This window comes from Strix uralensis, chromosome 4 (genome assembly GCF_047716275.1).
Source record: "Strix uralensis isolate ZFMK-TIS-50842 chromosome 4, bStrUra1, whole genome shotgun sequence".
NCBI classification, from domain to species: Eukaryota; Metazoa; Chordata; class Aves; order Strigiformes; family Strigidae; genus Strix; species Strix uralensis.
Genome location: NC_133975.1, coordinates 120,713,301 through 120,731,592, shown reverse-complemented (window position 1 = coordinate 120,731,592; position 18,292 = coordinate 120,713,301). Strand labels below are relative to the sequence as shown.

The 18,292-nt window shown below is 40.4% G+C and overlaps 2 protein-coding genes across 4 annotated transcripts in view; both read right to left on the bottom strand.

The window, feature by feature from the left end:
• Window positions 1-9,989, bottom strand: part of DYNC1H1 (dynein cytoplasmic 1 heavy chain 1) — a 46,428-nt gene extending 36,439 nt beyond the window's left edge. Inside the window, exons 1-13 of the mRNA XM_074868795.1 lie at window positions 9,666-9,989; window positions 6,962-7,049; window positions 6,191-6,364; window positions 5,718-5,973; window positions 4,583-4,769; window positions 4,148-4,419; window positions 3,809-4,036; window positions 2,230-3,306; window positions 1,762-1,941; window positions 1,019-1,168; window positions 623-769; window positions 341-481; window positions 23-199 (exon numbers count right to left, since the gene is read on the bottom strand). Of these exons, the coding sequence (XP_074724896.1) occupies window positions 23-199; window positions 341-481; window positions 623-769; window positions 1,019-1,168; window positions 1,762-1,941; window positions 2,230-3,306; window positions 3,809-4,036; window positions 4,148-4,419; window positions 4,583-4,769; window positions 5,718-5,973; window positions 6,191-6,364; window positions 6,962-7,049; window positions 9,666-9,936 (3,348 nt within the window). The 5' untranslated portion in view covers window positions 9,937-9,989. The remainder of the gene's footprint in view (window positions 1-22; window positions 200-340; window positions 482-622; window positions 770-1,018; window positions 1,169-1,761; window positions 1,942-2,229; window positions 3,307-3,808; window positions 4,037-4,147; window positions 4,420-4,582; window positions 4,770-5,717; window positions 5,974-6,190; window positions 6,365-6,961; window positions 7,050-9,665) is intronic.
• A 4,586-nt stretch (window positions 9,990-14,575) lies between these two features.
• PPP2R5C (protein phosphatase 2 regulatory subunit B'gamma) overlaps window positions 14,576-18,292 on the bottom strand; it is an 85,344-nt gene continuing 81,627 nt past the window's right edge. For all 3 annotated transcript variants that reach the window (XM_074868791.1, XM_074868792.1, XM_074868794.1), the window contains one exon: window positions 14,576-17,504. In XM_074868791.1, the coding sequence (XP_074724892.1) occupies window positions 17,373-17,504 (132 nt within the window). In that variant the 3' untranslated portion in view covers window positions 14,576-17,372. The remainder of the gene's footprint in view (window positions 17,505-18,292) is intronic.

The following is an 18,292-nucleotide window of genomic DNA, read 5'->3' as shown; positions in this document are numbered from 1 at the left end:
AACAATAATTACAATTTCTTACCTTGCCATAGTCTATGACAACAGGTCCAAATTCCTTTCTGGTTTCTGCATTGTCAAATGTTCCCCTTGCCTTTCTTATCTGAACTAAAAGGGCTTGCCACTTATTCAGGTCTTCTCCAAGACGGTTATATATGTTTTCAGCCTGCATATCCCACAGACACTGGTACTGCAGCCAAACCTAATTGAGGTATTTCACAAACAATGTTCAGAACTTCTTCAGTATATTCCAAATGATGTGTGTCCCCCCAACCTCCAGGAAAACTGAGAGAAAAGTCTATGTTCATTTTAGCTGTAGCATTACATGGTGTCAGTCTCCTACCTTGACATACTGCTCCACTTCAGTCACAATTCCCATGACAGCAGAGTATGACTCCTCCAGAGCAGCAGGGCCATCAGGCATCCTTGTCAATGCATTACGATAGAATTTCTCTTCCTCAGACAGCTCATAATGTACTCCAACCTAAGAACAATCATACACGATACACACAAATTTCTAGGGCACTCAGATTCAGTCCTAGAGCAACACACTAAGATACTGAGCACAATTAATTGCAAAGTGAAAATAACTGCTGAGACTTATATACAGCTTCATTACACTTACCTGGTATCTCTGACTTTGAATTCTCGGCAGCGACAGGATTACCATCTTCCAAGAAAACATTTCTTGATAGAGTTTGTATCTACACTCTTCAATTGGTGGATTCAAATATATCACCTGGTTGGTTATTCTTAGTTCATGTACAATGTTCTGCAAAAACAGTAAACACAGTCAGTTTTACCGGCAGATACTGTTACATGTAGACAAGGATTTTGGACTTCAAGAAGTAGCATGCTTTCTTGAAAAATCAATTTGCACTTAAATGGGAGGAGGCAAGTATTCCTCCAAAACCGAATGCAGAAGAAATATTCATCTCCCATATAAGCCTCGGACATAATTCTTGCATTAAGTAATTGACAATAAGGAAAAAACCCAACAAAACCCCACAACAAAGCTTACTTTGATCTTGGGTTCGCCACCAGGCTTATGGCTCACTTGAGGAGCATCTGTATCCATGTCAACTTCTGCTTTGTCATCTGCTTGTCCAAGAAGAACTTGGGTCCAGGCCCTCAGTCCAGCTTGCAGACGAACACCTAGAATTCTTTCAATCTACAGAAAAGAAGACACATTGGAGAAAAAAAGCTGCATATTCACTGCATAAAGATCCTCACTATGGATATACTCTGACAGCAGGCACACTATGGTGCCTCATATAACCAAGTGCTCCTTTACTAAGTCATTAAAGACGTTTAAGAGTTTTGGTAAATTTTCACTGAATATCAATTCAAAGCTTCTCCTGTCCTCATGGACTTTAACAGAACTTATCACTTTTAACTGCTTTGAAGTTGGCCTAGTGTCCAATGACCTGAAACTTAGCAGGCAGAACCAAACAATACGAAGGCAATGAGTCTTTGCTACTGGCATAGCGAGTTTTCCCCACCCTTTATCCCCAGCACCTTCTAGGCAGTCAAGCTGTATCAAACTTTTTTCTTCAAAGGACAGCACTGCCCTTGAACTAATTGATCCCAAAAGTCAACAGCAAAACCAAACAGGTTTTGCATCTTCTGCATACTAAAAACACACTGAAATTTTTAGAGAGAATTTTTCTTGGGTGACTATGAGGAGTTTAATTAAAAAAAATTTTGCACCTGATTAAAATGTTTCCTCTAAATATATACACTATTCCTTGATCTCAAACATACCTCCATATCCAATTTATTGACCCAGATTGGCAAATTTGAATATGAATGAAGATTTAAGTCATCCACAGCTTTCTGAACCCTGTTCAAGATTTCAGAGAAAGTCTTGTGATCATACATGCATGTTTCCAATGACCTCACTTCCAGGTCTATTTTCTCTTCAATAATGAGCAGATCATCCACCTAAAATGGTTTAGGAAAAATGGGATGTTTAGTTTGACAGGTTAGATCAAGGCAACAATAATTATGCAGTAATGATTAGTCACTTCTCTTTATTTAGATGAAGCAAGTCTGTCAATTTTAGTAGTACTAAAAGATCCATTCAGCTGGCCAATTTGTGCCAACTCAACCAGCTACTTAACCAAAGAGCTACAGAACAGGTCATCAGCTATCCAGTTCCGCTTTTGGTTAACCACACGTTACTAAAGTATGAATGTAGAAATTCTGCAGAATGTAAAAGATAAAACAAACCTTCTCCTGGAAACTGAAGACAGTCTCAGCTAAGCGTTGCACATATGGATCGAGTTTGTACGATTCCCACACGAGAGCAATTCCTTCTGCAATTAATGCTTGCACCTCCTTCTTCAAGCCAGCAACCAGAAGCGAGATAGTATTACGCTCTTCTACTTTCTCACATGTTCGTTCGTATGTACGGACACTTTCAATGAGAGAAATAGCAAATGGGTAGAGCTGGTTTGCTTGGTGAGCTTTGTTGACGATTGCTAGTGGAACACGGAAACCGAGCCACTTCAGGTTTCGGACTTCTTTTGAAAGTGTAATTATTTCTGGGAGGAAGTTGACTTTCAGTTTCAGGACATTTCCAGTTCGACCTCGTACACGAGTGCTTTCAATGGTGAAAATACGTCCAGACACACCAAGATTGCGTTGCTGAACTTTTCTGGCCCAGTCATCAAAGATCTCCTGAGTGTTGAGCTTCATGCGAAAACTATCTCCATCCTGCTTTAGTTTCTGACCTTCTACATGGTTCTCCCAACCTTTGCCAAGGACATCCTCAACACGCTTCATGTAAGCAGTGAGCTGTCTGTCAATCTGTTTTGCCCAAATTATAGACCCAGACACAGGAGGCAAGTCACGAACATGACTCATTTTACAAGCTTGACTCTGTGGGTACTGTACTTTAAATTTGTCATGAAGAGACTCAATATCATCTTTTACGCGCTGGATCAACTGCGTTTGATATTCACGAATGGCACCGCGAATGTGAGGTCTGACAAACAATGCATTAAACCGAGAGAAGATTCTGAACATTTCATTGGCATTCTTTGCTGTACCAAGTTGGTCTCTCAAACGGGCAGTTATTCTTGTTTCAACTCTATCAATTCTTTCATCATACCGTTTCATTGCTGCCTCCCAGGCTTCTGTACCTTCTTTGGAAACATCTAAGCCATCTACTTCCTTAACATTTTCATAAGCAAGATTGACTTCTTCAATCGCGTTAGCATCTGCGGCATCAAAAAGGACTTCTGCTACTTTCATATCCTGTGGTTCAGGTACCTCTCCTTGATTTTGCTGGGCAACAGCAGTTACCTGCATTAGAATCAGAGCTTAGTGAGTTGGATACTTCAAAATTTACCTACAAATAGCTAAAGACAGTCTGTTCTAACAAGCATTGCAAAAAACCTACAAACTGGTACCAAATCCCTAATAAGCTTTCAGTCATGTTTCAGATTTAAGTTCCATTAGGAATTGGGCAACACAGTTACTTTAAAAACTTCCACTGTTGTGCAGAATAATCTCATTTTCCACCGTGGCTTTAGCCAAGCTCAAGTATTTACACACTTACTGATCTCCACTGTTATGTCTGGACTTGCTGCGTCTATTAACACAAGCATGGTCATGTAATATGCAATGTATGTACATCAGAATTAAAGCTAAGCCTATCAGAAAAGGTTCAAAACTAGACTGTTTTTGGAAGCTGACAGCAAAGCTGAATATTACATTAGTTTTGTCCTGGTAATTTTTTAAAGCAACAGCAAACATTCTTGAAGAAGCCGCACAGATTTTGTCTGATTATGAACAAAAATATTACCTGAGGTCGTAAGACTCTCACAATAACTGCCCTCAGCTGCTCATGCTGACGTCTGAATTTCCTCATTTGATCAAGACGACCTTGGAGCTTCCTGTGAGCTGGATTGATACGCCACACCATCTTCAGGTTCTCCTCCCTTTTTCTTTTCACAATATCTCTCAGCAGAACTTGTAGCTTCTCATATTCATCATCCCAGGTTTGGAATACTTCAAAGCACGCAACCATTACCTGAAGAGAGTTTTAGAATACGAACTTTAGCTCCCAAATTAAATGCTTCCTGAAAGTCACTATTCAGTGCAAAAAATACAGCCACCATTTATCACAAAACTGTGAACATACCTTTTCAAATTCTTCATAGGCAACATGCATCAATTTTCTAGTTCCCAACACTTTAAGTAGCTGAGAGCTCAGATCTCTTGAAATAGCCTCCACTAAACGCAATGCCCTCTGGATTGGGTATTTTGTGTTTCTGATTTTTCTCAAATGGGTAAATATTGCAACAAGGGCCTGCCTTATTTTGTCCAGCTCAGTAGCAGACAGCAGATCATTCAGTGGAAAGTCTTTCATCAGTGGATTATAGTCATTCACAGTTTCCAGAGCTTGTTTTAGACCTAAATGTAATAGAAAAGATGTAGAATATAATCAAATCTGTAGTTTTAACTAGACCAAGGCTACTCTAAACAGCATTGTTCTTTGTACCACAATGTTCAACTTCTCTAACAGCTTAAGTTCCATAGGAAACTTGTGAAAAATTTTATTGAACAGACACTTTACCTGTGTCCGTATCGAAGCTGACAGTTGCGTGAAAACGTTTGCCATGTTTTAGAATATCCAGAGTTAGAAGAACTTCTGGACTTTCCCGTTTTTCCTGAATGCGATACAGAGCCCGTTCCAAATTTAACCAGAAGCTTATCTCCTGTAACGCAGTGCCTGATGCAGGATCTCGATCTAATTTGGTCACCTTAAAAGTAATAGAGAGACAGAGAAGGGAGAGAAAAAAGCATTTAGTTTATATGCTTCAACTGTAAAAACTTGCTCTATTATGAAATATAACTGAAACACATAACATCTACTAGGTTTTAATAATCCAACCTCAGACAGTTTTTGGCACTCATTCTGTGAGAAGTGTAGGAACTGCAATGCAACAAGAGTCAAAGTTTAATTCCAGTGGTCCTTAAGGTCAGTTTTAGGACCTTCCCATAGTATCTTCAGCATATCCTAAAAAGGCTGCCTGTCCATTTTCCTGATCAGTGTCTGTATTCTGGTTAATGACAGATGAGCCAGGCAAGAAAACAAATGTTTTATGCTCTGGAATAAGAAAAGGCACCACAAGCAATAGGCTTACTGTGCCCATGGAGGAAAAAAAGGCCATAGCAGTATCTGAAATGCTATTTCTGAGTGACAACACAAGAACAGCAGAAGTCTTTTGAAAAGTAACACGCAGGAGTACAAGAGATTACAAGATAGGACCGAAGCAACTGTTCTGAAGTTGTTGTGGAAGCACCTGGGGAAAAAACAGAACAAACCAGCAAGACCTGTTTCTCTCAGTCTGCTGTAAAGGTCTGAAGAATAGTTACAAGCTTACTGCCAGTTATTTGAGTCTATTACAGTAGAAATAAAATAGTCATCCTCTCAGCTACTTGCAGAACAATTTAGACTAGACTCTAAATTATACTAGGCTTAGTCTAATCTAGAATCAGACTTTGTCTAATTTAGACTAGTGTCTCTGGTGACTCAGAAAACTGGTCTCAGATCTTCAGAGTATCCTGCATGGAGCAGTATTTTACCAGTTAAACTGTGAAGAAGATACAGCGTACTACACAGAAGTTCTTATCGCACTGTCTAGTACTTAGGCTTTTGGTTGTGTTCTGGGTTTTTTTGTTGTTGTTTTTTGTTTGTTTGTTTTTACCTTTTGTATCTCTCTAATCCAGCGGTTGACTCCAGATTGTAGCTGATTGAGGAATAACGGATCCTCAGCCTTCTCACCAAAATCTGTAACCTTTGGTTTTTCTCCACGTTCATAACACTGCTTGGCAACATTAGTAATGGTTGCATGAATTGGCAGACTAATCTCTGGAATTTCAATATTCTGCTGCAGATGCAAGAGGCCCATTTCAAGTTCTGCAATCTTTTTCTCAACTGAAGGAGCCATCTTATCTCCATCCCTGAAAAAGCACAATGTTTCTGTATCAGAAGCTAAAACAAAAACCATATGTAACACATTTAAGCCACGTGAACTACTTCCCCAGTCAGCAACAGCATCATATGCAACTGTGTGCTTAAAAAACTTCACATGACTTGCCTTGAACAGTCACTGTTTTCTCATTAAACACCTACTTGATAATTCATTAGCAGGGAAGTGCAGTATTTACACTGAATTACCTGTCTGCTTTGCCAGATTCTCTGATATAGGACTTGAAAAAGGGAGCAACAGCATTGCTAATGAAAGAGTGCAACGTTTCATATGGAGAATCTTCACTGAGAGTGAGCACTCTCAGTTGGGAAGACACTGGTTTGTCGGCATCAATCACTGGTGTACGCTTAATGAATGCCAGGCTGCAGAACAGAGAAGAGAGTTACCAACTAAACATCTGAAACTTAAGTGACAGAATAGCTTTAATCTGACTGCAAGTTTAGGTCACAAGAGTCAAATGCTAGCCTGCATCATCATACTTTGTAATTTTTCTTCTAAGAGACTAAGAACACAAGCCTTTCAATAAATACATCTTCATACTTCAGTAATCAGCCAGACTTAGCTATGAAAAAGGACTCTGCAGTATGGGCACACTAAAGAGGCACACATGTTATGAAGCTTCAAATATGCGTTAAGGTAAGTGACAAATATGTAAGAGTCAGACATAACTGAAGATTACTGAACCCAAGCTGTGTCTGTTACATCTGCATGTATACCAAATTAGTAAGACTTTGTTTCTTTAACCTCAGAGCTAGAAGTCCTAAGACTATTCCTTTCAGCCTCATGACCCAGTTTTATCAGAGCCTCCACCCTGAAAAGCTATTGCTCCATCTGAATAAAAACACTGCATGAAGCACTAGGTGAACTGGAGGTAAATTTGTAGATAAAGTAGGTAAATCTGCTTGGGTAGGTTTTGCATTCATAGTAAAATAGATCTTGACATTTCTATCCTAACTCACCTGTTTGATTTTATTCCATAATGAATGTCAGTGCTGATACTGTAGGAAATGAATTCTTTTTCCTCTTCTCCTTCGTCTCCCACATCCTCTGCAAAAAATATGCTACGTAAGAAATATTTTATTTCTAAGGCATCTGCCACTCTCTCTCAACCATCTTCTGCTATTACGAGACTCTTTTCCAATTTTTAATTTCTACACCAACTTAATTAACTAAATTAAGTTAAATTTAGCTTTGTAATAATATTCTTCAGATTCAGAGTGGATTCATTGTTTTTTAACAAACTCAACAATTTTAGGTTGCTATATAAAATGGTAAAACATTGCAACAAGCGAATTATAACTCACATTCTGAGAGAGAATCTTCTGCAATACAGAATGTGCATTTATTTCTACAGATATGCTGCCAGGTTAACTACATTTCAGGGAGAATATTAATCAGCTGCTTTTTTCTTTTAAAGATTGCTTTTATTTTCAGACTTTTTCTTTGAAAGGGATTTGGAAATTAAGTCTCTGAACAAAAAAACCTCCCGACAAATCAAAAACCCAAGCCGTGGGAAATACTCAGGCATTACCACAGCCAATGTATCCCAGATGACGTAATTGTGGGGATGCAGGCAGCTGTGCTGCAATGCAGTGATTTCAGTGCAGAAGGTTACTCCCTGTTGGGGGACACACTCTGACTGGATGCATTACAGTGAACTCTCATCCTGCTCTGATTTCATTTGGCCCTTCACAGGAGATACAGCCTTAGGGTGTCACATTTGTGATCCTGAGCACCAGAAGCCAAGTCACAGAACAACACTGCATTAGACACCACAGGTACCATATGAAAGCTGCTGGCAGGCTGTGTAGCTAGTGATACCACAGAGCAGTTTTCACTACTCAGATTTTATTTCACTGTATTTGTAATCAATACTTCATACTATCTAGTTCATGCACAAGTTTCAGTAATATTGTTTTAGTAGTGTCAGGTAAAACAAGGTTTGCCTATGCTGCTAGAGGTTCTGAATCTGTTAAGTTTGAAGACTGGATGTCAATCGGAAAATCCACCCTCCCCAGATAACTACTGTTAAACCACAAGACATTGATGGAAATGTCTTCTGCCCATAGTAGATTAGTATTTTGCTTCTAAAACATGCAATGTGTCTCAATCTGTTTTTAATCATACATATATAACAGTATTGATGTGACAAGACTGGAGCTAACTGATCACCAGTATTTTTCATTACTTCCAACCCTAACCAAGGATAACCAACCTCATGAGCCAGACATAAGAGAAATTTAGAAATCATCTGCATAGCCTATTAACATCCAACGGATTTTCTTTAAATCTTGTTAAACACTGTATCATGAATTCATAAAGATTGTTGCTCTTTTTGTCCCTGCCAGAAAATTCTGTTATCTGTGCTGAAAAAGAACTCTCAAACTTTGGAAGAGGAAGGAAGAGGATAATCAGCGGAAATAAGCATAAGAGAAACAAAGAGAGGATATTTTATGCGACATCTTAAGTTCACAGTGAACAGTGAGTAGAACCTTCTTCATGTTTCCCTCAGCGTGCAGCAGCTGCAGGGCATATATCCAGTATCTTACACTGCGGCTGTTGACATGTTAAATAATGCAATACGAAGTATGACTATATATTTGATATACTACAGGGACTGAACGGACAGCACACTAGGATTAGAGATCCAGAAGTTTAATACTAAAATTTTGCAAGCTCAGACTGGCAGGCACGTAGCCATACGCAGACTGTACGTCTTGTTTAACAGTAGAAGTCTGCGTTATTAATGAAGCCCTGATATGTTTTATTACTGTTCATTAGGCTGGATTCTGTGACAGTGTCTATTTAGCAACAGATTTCTTGACAATAAAAAGACATTTTTGAAATAAACAGTCAGTAACAGCAGCGTGTAAATAACAAAGATGTTTCTCAAGTCAGCATCAACTTAGCTGTAGTACTTAATGCAGCATTTGATGAGGTTTCCGAGAACGGTTTACAAGCAGCACGGCCACCAGGCTTTGCTAACTAAACAAAGGCACTGCAAGAGCTACATCTTGATTTATGAACTTTGGAGACTCGCTAACCACGGAATAACGCTTTTTACAGGCTGATTCCGTTTTGGATATTTTCTTTTCCTCCAGGGCTTTGGAGATTTTTTTGGTTTTTTGTTTCAGACCGGCTATCTGCCTTGCCAAGGAGGAGATCATTTCCCCGGCAGAAAGGAGGCCGCAGTGGACGCGCCTACTGACGAAGCACTTTCGGTGCCTTTCCAAGCAGGCCGGGCCGCAGTGGCAGCACACAAAGCACCTGCGCCCGCACTCGCCCACCGCCCCGCCGTGCGTCTGCCCGCGACCGCCGCCGGCCGTCAGCTCGGGCTCCAGGCCTGGGGAGCGAAGAGCAAAGGGGGGGGGCGGGCCGGGCGGAGACAACCAGCGCGGCCACCGTCCTCGCCCAACCCCCGGCCCCGCGGAGAGGCGCGGCGGCAGCGCGTCTCTCCGCCGCCGCAGAGGGGCCGCCCCCGCTGCGCCGCAGGCCGGCGCCTCCCCGACCGGGGCCGTCCGTGAGGCGGCCAGGCCCCGCAGGCCCCGCAGCCCCCGCGGCGGGCCGCGCCCCTCCCACCCCGCGGCAGGGCGGCGGCTGGAGGCAGGCAGCGGCGGCCGCCGCCATTTTGACAGCGCGCCGGCCGCCCGGCTCTCGCCTCACCTTTGAGGGTGGAGCGCTCCACCAGCACCGTGTGGACCTGCGGGTCGGAGAGGAACTTGCGCATATGCTCCACGGCGCCCTTCTCCTCCAGCGCCGCCTCCAGCACCGCCGGGGCTTCGCCGCCGTCCTCCAGCAGCAGCGGCACCAGCTTGCGCAGGTGCTTCTGCAGCACCGACACGTCGGCCACGTTCTGCACCGCCGAGCCCGACACCTCCATGCCGCCCTCCTCGCCGCCGGGGCCGCCGCCCCCACCGCCGCCGGAGTCGGACATGCCGAGGCAGGGACACCGGCCGGCGCGCCGCCGCTCCGCTCCGCTCCGCCCGCCGCGGGGCAGCCTGGGAAGGGCAGGCCGGGGAGGGCAGGCCGACACGCCCCCCGCCGCCGGGCCGAGGGGGCGGCTCCCGCTGCTGGCGGCTCCCGCTGCTGGCGCGGCCCCGCCCGCCCCCCGGCGGCTCCAGACGGGGCTCGGGCCGCGGCCCCGCAGCGCCGGGCGGAGGGAAAGGGCGGTGCCTCCCCGGCAGTGCGGCCGCTCTGCAGCCCCGCCCGGGCAGCGGCCGCTTCCCCGCCTCCCCCACCCGAATCTAACAAGCTGCTTCTGGAAGGAGAGCGCGGTGGCTGAGCGGCAAGGGAAAGGGAAGCCCTCAGCTCCCTGGCAGCACAGGCGGGTGAGATGGGTTCTGCCACTGCCGCCCCGTTACCTAGAAGATAAAGTAGGCCCGGGGCTCATTTGTCGAAAGATGAAAAACGTTTATTTCATGTTAAAAATAAAGCCGGAAGCCGTAAGAACAGGTGGCACAAATGACATTTTTCCATGAACAAAGCAGCAGGCCAGCTTGTCACCATCCGGGGCAGATCAGACACGGCTTCTTGTCAGCGAAGAGCAAGCCCCGACCCTTTTACCTTGGGTGCTTTATATACCGAGCTCATCCAGCGAGCCATGCTATTTGCTTTAATGAATCCAGCACCCGAGCCATTAATCCCAGTCTTTTGTGAGACTGTTTCCCAACAGTATAGGACAAAGAACACAGGAGGAACTGAAAGCATAGCAGCGAGAAGGGGACTTTTCCTTCAGAATCTCATTTCATTTTTAAAAATCCGTAAAGCTCTGCTACAGCTGCCACATACGTGCCTGCCATATTCCAGTGTGTATGTTTGACTGATCTATGGTATCAGGTGAGTTTAGCTCACTGTCGCCGAGATTTGACAATCCTGTTCCTCCTTGCCCAAACTAGTCCCCTCCCTCCCCTGGTCCTAGCTGGTATTTGAATGTCCTTGGTAGGGGGGAGGTGGCAGTGAAGTTCCAGAGCAACTCCACTGACTGCCCAAAAGTACACTGGGGCAGCTGGGTGACCCACGGACTGAAAACTACCGATTTGTCTTTTTTTTTTATATGGAGGTGGAGAAGGGGAAAAACAAGAAAACAAACCATATAAAATGGCCCCTGAACCCCACATGCATTTTCTCAGGTGGCTACACAGACCCAAGATCTGTTCAGAAGTACTGCACAAGGGATAAGGAAGCTGGGGTAGGATATCCTGCCTGGCAAAGTCCTGACCTGCGAGCCACTACACAAGTGTAACTCGGTGTTACAGCGTGTACATCCAGCTAAGATACCAGGAATCAGAAAGCCCAGCTCCTCCATTTCTACCGGGGAAAAAAGTATGCTTATGCTCAGGCAGGCTCCTAAGGAGTTTAGGAGTCCAGTTTAACTTTCAAAAAACCACTCATTTCTTAAGTAACAGAACTCTCAAACCTTGTCTGGAAGGAAAATTATTTGTTCAGCATTTGTTTCAACCACAAGCACCAGAACTGATAGAGGTGATTCACTGAAAACCAATCAAAACCATTTAATTCCCCACCCTCTTCTTGTTAGAAAGGTAAATTTTATTTTTGATTATGAAAAATAGAGGTAGATATTAATCTGAATATTCTAGTTACAGAATAGTTACTGAGATAGTGTTTAATACACCACTTATTTCCAAAATTTAGTCTGCTCACACCCTATCATTCTTCTACATGCAGGTTACGTTTTAGGATTACATTTCCTAGAAAAAAAGAGCTATCTTTGCTAGGGTGTCTGAATTCCACCAAGGCCACCCCATACCTGGTCCTGCCTGACTGCTTTCCAATGGGGGAATTATCTACTTATCACATCCATGTAGTAAGTGTCAGTACAGGCCAAACATCCAAAAAACACAGGTTAAATTAACATCCCAGCCTTCAGGATGTTCATTAAAAGGGTGCTGATAATACTCTTAAGCACCCTAGGTAAGTGTTGACTGTAACTTGACATTTCTTAGGAGGTTAGTTCAAGCTATGGTTCCAAGTGCTAGCATGCTCATTCTTCCAAAACAGTCATCATCTGCTGCACTGAACTGTCACAGAGTTTTTGTAGCTTACAAAGCAAGATACGGGATTTCATTGCTGTGAAATTGCTACCAGGAAAAAATATAAATAAAGTAAGGAAGTAAGGAGAAGAAAGCAGGACAGAGATAGGAAATAAGAATTCAAGTAATTATATACATAGCTGCTGAATTGCAGAGAAAGTAGGGTCAAAAAACCCCAACAAGTCTCACTTTACTGTAGGTTTTAAAAACAGAAATACTCCATGTGTGACAAGACTTTATGGTATAAAAAACAAGTCTAGGACTCTGATGCTTAAACGCTAGGCTACTTGCAACTAAAAGCCTGTTTAGGTAAGACACTTTGTATTCCTTTAATCACTTCAGCCTTATCTACTGTGCCAAAGGGAGCAGGAGGAATTAAGTTAAAGGAAATTGAAGCAAAGACTAGCAAAAACCAGCTTTTTGCGCAAGTTCTCATGTTCAGTTAGAGCCTATGGGGAGAAAATCTTGCTCAGTCAGGGTAAGAAATAGTTTGCCTTGAGCTACCTTTAGTTAATTATGAATGTCCTTTTCTTGGATACACAAAGAACCTGGCCCTTCTCACAGGTATGTGAAAAGCCATTGAAATCAGCCATCCAAAAGGCAAGATTGCCAACATGACACATTTCCCCTATAATTTAACTAAAAATAAGTATTTCAAAGAATTAGAATGTGAACTAGGACTTGTCAAGGCAGACAAGATTTGCTCCTGGCAAATGCCACACAACATATGTAGAGAGAAAACCTTTTGCATAAAAGAAACAACTTCAGCAAAAAAAGTCTTTTTCTTTCCTTTTCCTATATTTAATAGTAATTTGGTAGTATTTGAGACCAAAAACAAAGCAAAAAACCCAAACAAGTAGTAATCAGAGCATATCACTTGCTTTCCCATCTCTAATCCTCTTGCATCTCTAATTCTACAGCCAGAGTACTAGAAAAATTACTATGGCAAGGCCTTCATGCTAGCATGGACCCTCTTGAGTGTGGTCTTCTGGATCACAAAAATGCCTACAATAGCTTGAGGCAATTATGTGAACACCCTTCTCCCTCTTGTAGCAAAACAGTGGAAGCCCTCTCCCCCAACACGACAGGGTAAATGCTTATGAAACTTCATGTTTTGTGTGCACAGTCCTCCGCTTGTGTGGGAGTGGATGCAGTCCCAGTATGACTGGGTTGAGAGAAAGCCAGCTACAGTGATGCTCTCTTCAATTATGTGAGGAAGGAATAACATTATCTTTAGCTCCACAATAAATTCTCCCTTAGGAAATTTTTCATACAAAATTTTTAACTACATCAAAGTTTTATTTCATAAGGTAAAGACAGCTCAAGCCAAGTCTCATCATATAAAAGAAACTGTAATCCAGGGAGACAGTGATATGGTAATGAGAATGGCATTTCTTAATTACCTATATGCAGTTAAGAGTCTCCACAATCATTACACACAGTAAGGACAAGATCCAAGGAGCAGAAATGTTCCACTTTTAGGTGGGTGGCCCATAATGGGATCCAGAACAACACCTGAGATAACCTGGAATCATAGGTATGTCCCGTAAGTACATTTGTAAGGTACTATAATAGTTTCCATAAAGCAAACCAACAAACCTCCAAACACAAGTGTATTTGTGCTACACTAGCACCTTCCTTTCCACTTTAAAAAGCCAAACCAGTCAAACAATGCCTTAAAAGGTTGTTGGTCAAAGCCCCCAAGCTTAATCCCCTTAGAGAGAAAGGATTAGAGTTCACTTCCTGAACATGCTTGCAACTCAGTAAGGTATTTATGTAGAAAAAAAAGTCTCTACTATCAGTATTTTAAAACATTATATTTTGAGAGGTACTTGACCCTAACTTTGTAAACTGAATGCCTGAATCTTCAGTTGTTTCAATATCTAGTTTTTGATTCATGATTAAGATTGGGAGTGCATGTGATCAGTTTACTTCTGAGCTGATGCAGAAAACTTGTTTCTTTCGGTATACAAAGGCTTAATCTGTAACTCAAGTCGTACATTTATAACTCAAGTCAGTAGTCAGATATTGATCCCAGGCTTACAAAACATGCCCCAACTCCCCCCCAAACCCACCACTTACTGAAAGTCATCTCTATGTAATTTCCTTAGTTCTTTTGGAGCCTTTTATGGATTCCAGAGGGAAGACAACTCCTACTGCAGACTTAAGTTTTTTTCCTACATCCTTGCCACCCAACCACATATCACCTACCACACTATAATCCCCGATTTTATGGCTACTTTGCTTGAAGCCTGTCAATATAGAAGTGTTACAGGGGAAAATACTATGGTATGAAAGATGCGTCTTATCAAATTCCTTTCAGCTGTTCTAAAAGTTAAATATGCTTTTTCTGCTCAATACCCATTATTCCCATTTTTTTTATTAATGGCCTTTCCATAAATTTTTCTTGGTTTTGTGAAATTTGTGAAATTATTTTAATTTGTACAGCAGATTCTGCAAACAGTGATAATCTGAACACCCCCCCAAATGCCCTGTGCTAAATTTAGTTTCATAATAAGCAAGTAAAATTCACATGTTCTTTATTTGTCCATATAATACACCATTTTTTTAAAGTTTTAAAATTAGATAAAAGCATATTAAATGGCAGGTGTATGAAGTTCTTCAGAAACAATGCCAGAACAAAAAGTTGAATTACAAAATGTTAAAAAATATGTAGGTACATTTGAACTTAACATTCCACTAACGCATAATGTTACAGATATTGTCTAATGAAAAATAATTGTGCCACTTACCTATTTTTGCTGTTTCTAGGAACTTTTTATTCTGTACATAGGACGATTCTGTACAAAATATGAAGTCTACATTTTTATTACTTATTACCATAAAACAAGGTACAATGTATGTACAATATTAAAATGAAGCCATACTAAAGCCACACTAAAAAGACACTTGTAATATTACTTTTGACATTCCTGATGTACAGGTTAATTTTGGAAAACAGGGGAAGGTGTCAGACACAGGACTTTATGAAGAACAACAGTCACCAAAATTCTACTTTAATTTTTCTTTTTATGTTGGATGTATTAGGTTTAGAACGGTTTAGTACAGGATTATAAGAATTATATAAATATTGATAATAAACATGCTAAACCATTAGTGGTGATAGATTTTGGAATATTGCCTATGCAAACGTTCAGTGGCCCAAAACTTCAAATACGAATTTATGGTGAACTTTAAGTCTTTAAAAATACCATAGTATTTCCCTTTTTGGTGAGTGTTTATCTTCAATAAAGAACAGAAATAAAATCTAGACAGTGAAAGATGTTCTTATACGTTGAGCATCACACAATCAACCAAACATTGATATACAGGTGTTTTTTTTTTTTTCCCTTGGGTAACATAAGAATAATTCCTTTCAGCAATCTCTTGCACAAACATACTGAACACCCAAAATCAAAGGTAACTGATAATCTACCAGCTAAAGATGGAAGTTCAAACAATGGTATATCAAAATACATAGACATTGCTTTACACAATTAAAAAAGCACCCTTTTTCCCTCAAAAGGAGAAGGCATCTTTAAACTGTTTTAATATAGTTTATCCTAATGGTAAAGCATATTCTCTTTCAAGTTTTACAGGAAATGTTTTCAGACACAGTGGACATTCCACTTAAAGGTCGGGTTGGTCTTTAGATTTAGTTGTTGTAAGCCAATATTTACCACCCACAATTTTCTTCCAATAGACAAAGTAACAAATATTGGAAATTGAATGTTAAATGCAACCAACAAACAGCAGGCACTACATCTGCACAAGGTTACTACGAATGTCTGCTTTGCGCATTTTTTTTTTTTAATGGATGCAGGAGACCTTATACTTCCTTAAAAAGTAAAACAAAACTATTTTTAAAGAAGCCACGTTTTCATCTCTTTATGCATCAAGACATTAAACATTAAGTTATATCATGTTACTGCCAGAGACAAAAGAAACTAATCACCCATTTAGAATAGCAGAACACATTTCAAACAGCTTGTAAGCAGGATAAGTAAGTTAAAATACTGGCCACCCTGAGAGAAATCAAATATTGAAGACAAAGCACTATATTTTTAAAGAGATTTTCCTCCCGTGCTTTTCCATCTACAACAAAAAGCTCATTACATGCAAGTAATCTTGTGGAATATATAGCAGCATTTGAAGATCATCAGCAACTCAGATGCATTTTCAGTTCACTTGTGAGGTGTATTTGCAGCACATGTGCTCTTTACAACAACAACAAAAAATATTTTCATGGTGAAATTATGGTCACTATCTCCTCAGCTCTTAGACTCACTTAAAAAGAAGCAGAATGGAATTCAAGGGTCTGTTCTTTTTCTTATTTTAATAAGTTTGTGATGTTGAGTTTCCTGAAAGGTTAAGTTCATCTTTCAGATAAAAACCGATGCAACTGAAATCACGCATAATATCTGCCACAGAATACTGAACTCCTAGAGCCCAAGAAAAATGCTGAGTATTAAAAGCTCAGATAAGGGAGAAAACAGTGAAAGAGTATTTTATTGACTTGAAAAAACTTAAAATGAAATTTTATATTCAGTCTGTTCCCAGTCATAGTAAACAAATTTTCATTTTAGGAAAAATTCTTCTACCAGTTCATATCTGGAATACTGGTGCCGTATTATACACTAAAGACTGGCAAATATGGCTTTAAATATACATAAAGTATTAGGACATGGTATATATAGATATATAACTTTATCCTAAGTAAAGGAGAAATAAATTTACACAATTCTTAGAAAGGAATGATGATTGAGGATTGTCATGAAAGTTACCAGTTTGTAAGCCATGTTTTATAATACGAAAGAATAACTGTGTATTTTCAAAACTGCTGGTATATTACAAGACAGCAATAATGTGGAAACAACTGTAAAGTTGAGAAATCCTAGAAAAAGTTTAATACTGAAATTTGAAATAATTTTAATTTTGAAAACATTCATTTATCATTAGTACCAACTATTGGTCATTCACTTATTTAGATGGAAAGAGTGTATAGAATGCTTTTCTTAAACGTGATTATAAAAACTGCATGTTATCAGCTAGCTGGTACTATGATAACACCTCCAGGAAATTGTGTCCACTTGACTATAGTTGACCCAATATTCTGCATATGGAATTCTGTAATTTACCATTGTTTGAACTACTAATCTTGAGCTGCATACTCTATTAAAGTTATTGCCTACAGAACTGGGTTGAAGAAAGCTTTGACTTCCTGTGTAACTGATTGGTATGGCACAAAAAAGTAAGTTCTACTGTAGAACTGAGTCCAGAAAAAAACTTTTCCTCCAAAATAATATATCACTGTAATAGTTTAATGCCCATCATGTGATATTAATTCATCAGCTCTGCAATGTGATTCCAAGGCTTTCATGGTATAGATATCCTGAGGCAGTTCTGACTTGCGTCGCACAAGAGGACGATCTTTTTTCTGATCTTTCTGTGCCTGAAATAAAAATAGAACAAAGTGGGCCCAAAATATTTAATTACTAAACAATTACTTAAAAACATTTCTTGAACATCAGTATCTTCACTTGTGGGAAAAGAAATAAAAAATATATGGGAAAAAGTTTATACCTTCTCCTCTTTACCCCACCAGCTACCCAGTTTCAAGTCCTGAAACCATTTTTTTGCTAAGAAGAAAAATCAGAAACAAGCTCTAAGCCATTAGCAATCACGACATTACTACCATCACTATCACTTGACATTTTTAAAAATAAAATTATCATCTATCTTCTCCCTTGTTTTTCATTTTGTATGTCTCTACATGTAAGAGAAATAAAGTTTTTTCCATGCTTATCATTACTTGCACTATTCATATATCTGCAAATTTAAGGTTCTGCTGTATTATTTTACTGATGCTCTCTCAAAACCAGACAGTATTCCTATCACAGTATCTTTAAACTGCATAATGGTGTCTATATAGTTCCCATGTCTGTCTCACCTACCCTAATTTGCCTCTTAGATCAATGATGTTTATTCATGTTCTTCTATAAAAAAGCCCTTATAAAAACTGATTGGCTTTCACTTAGCCATTGATTTACTAGCACGTTCAAAAAGTTAGTAAGTCATGGTGGTCAAATTTTATTGTAGCAAATAGTATTCACTAAAAATGCTCGCACAGCCTGGTACAGTCTATGTTCCTCAGTTGTTCCATCATCTCTTCAGTATGGACATTCTGCTACACTGCTAACCTGCGGCATAAACCTTACTTTCACTGACACCGTACAGATC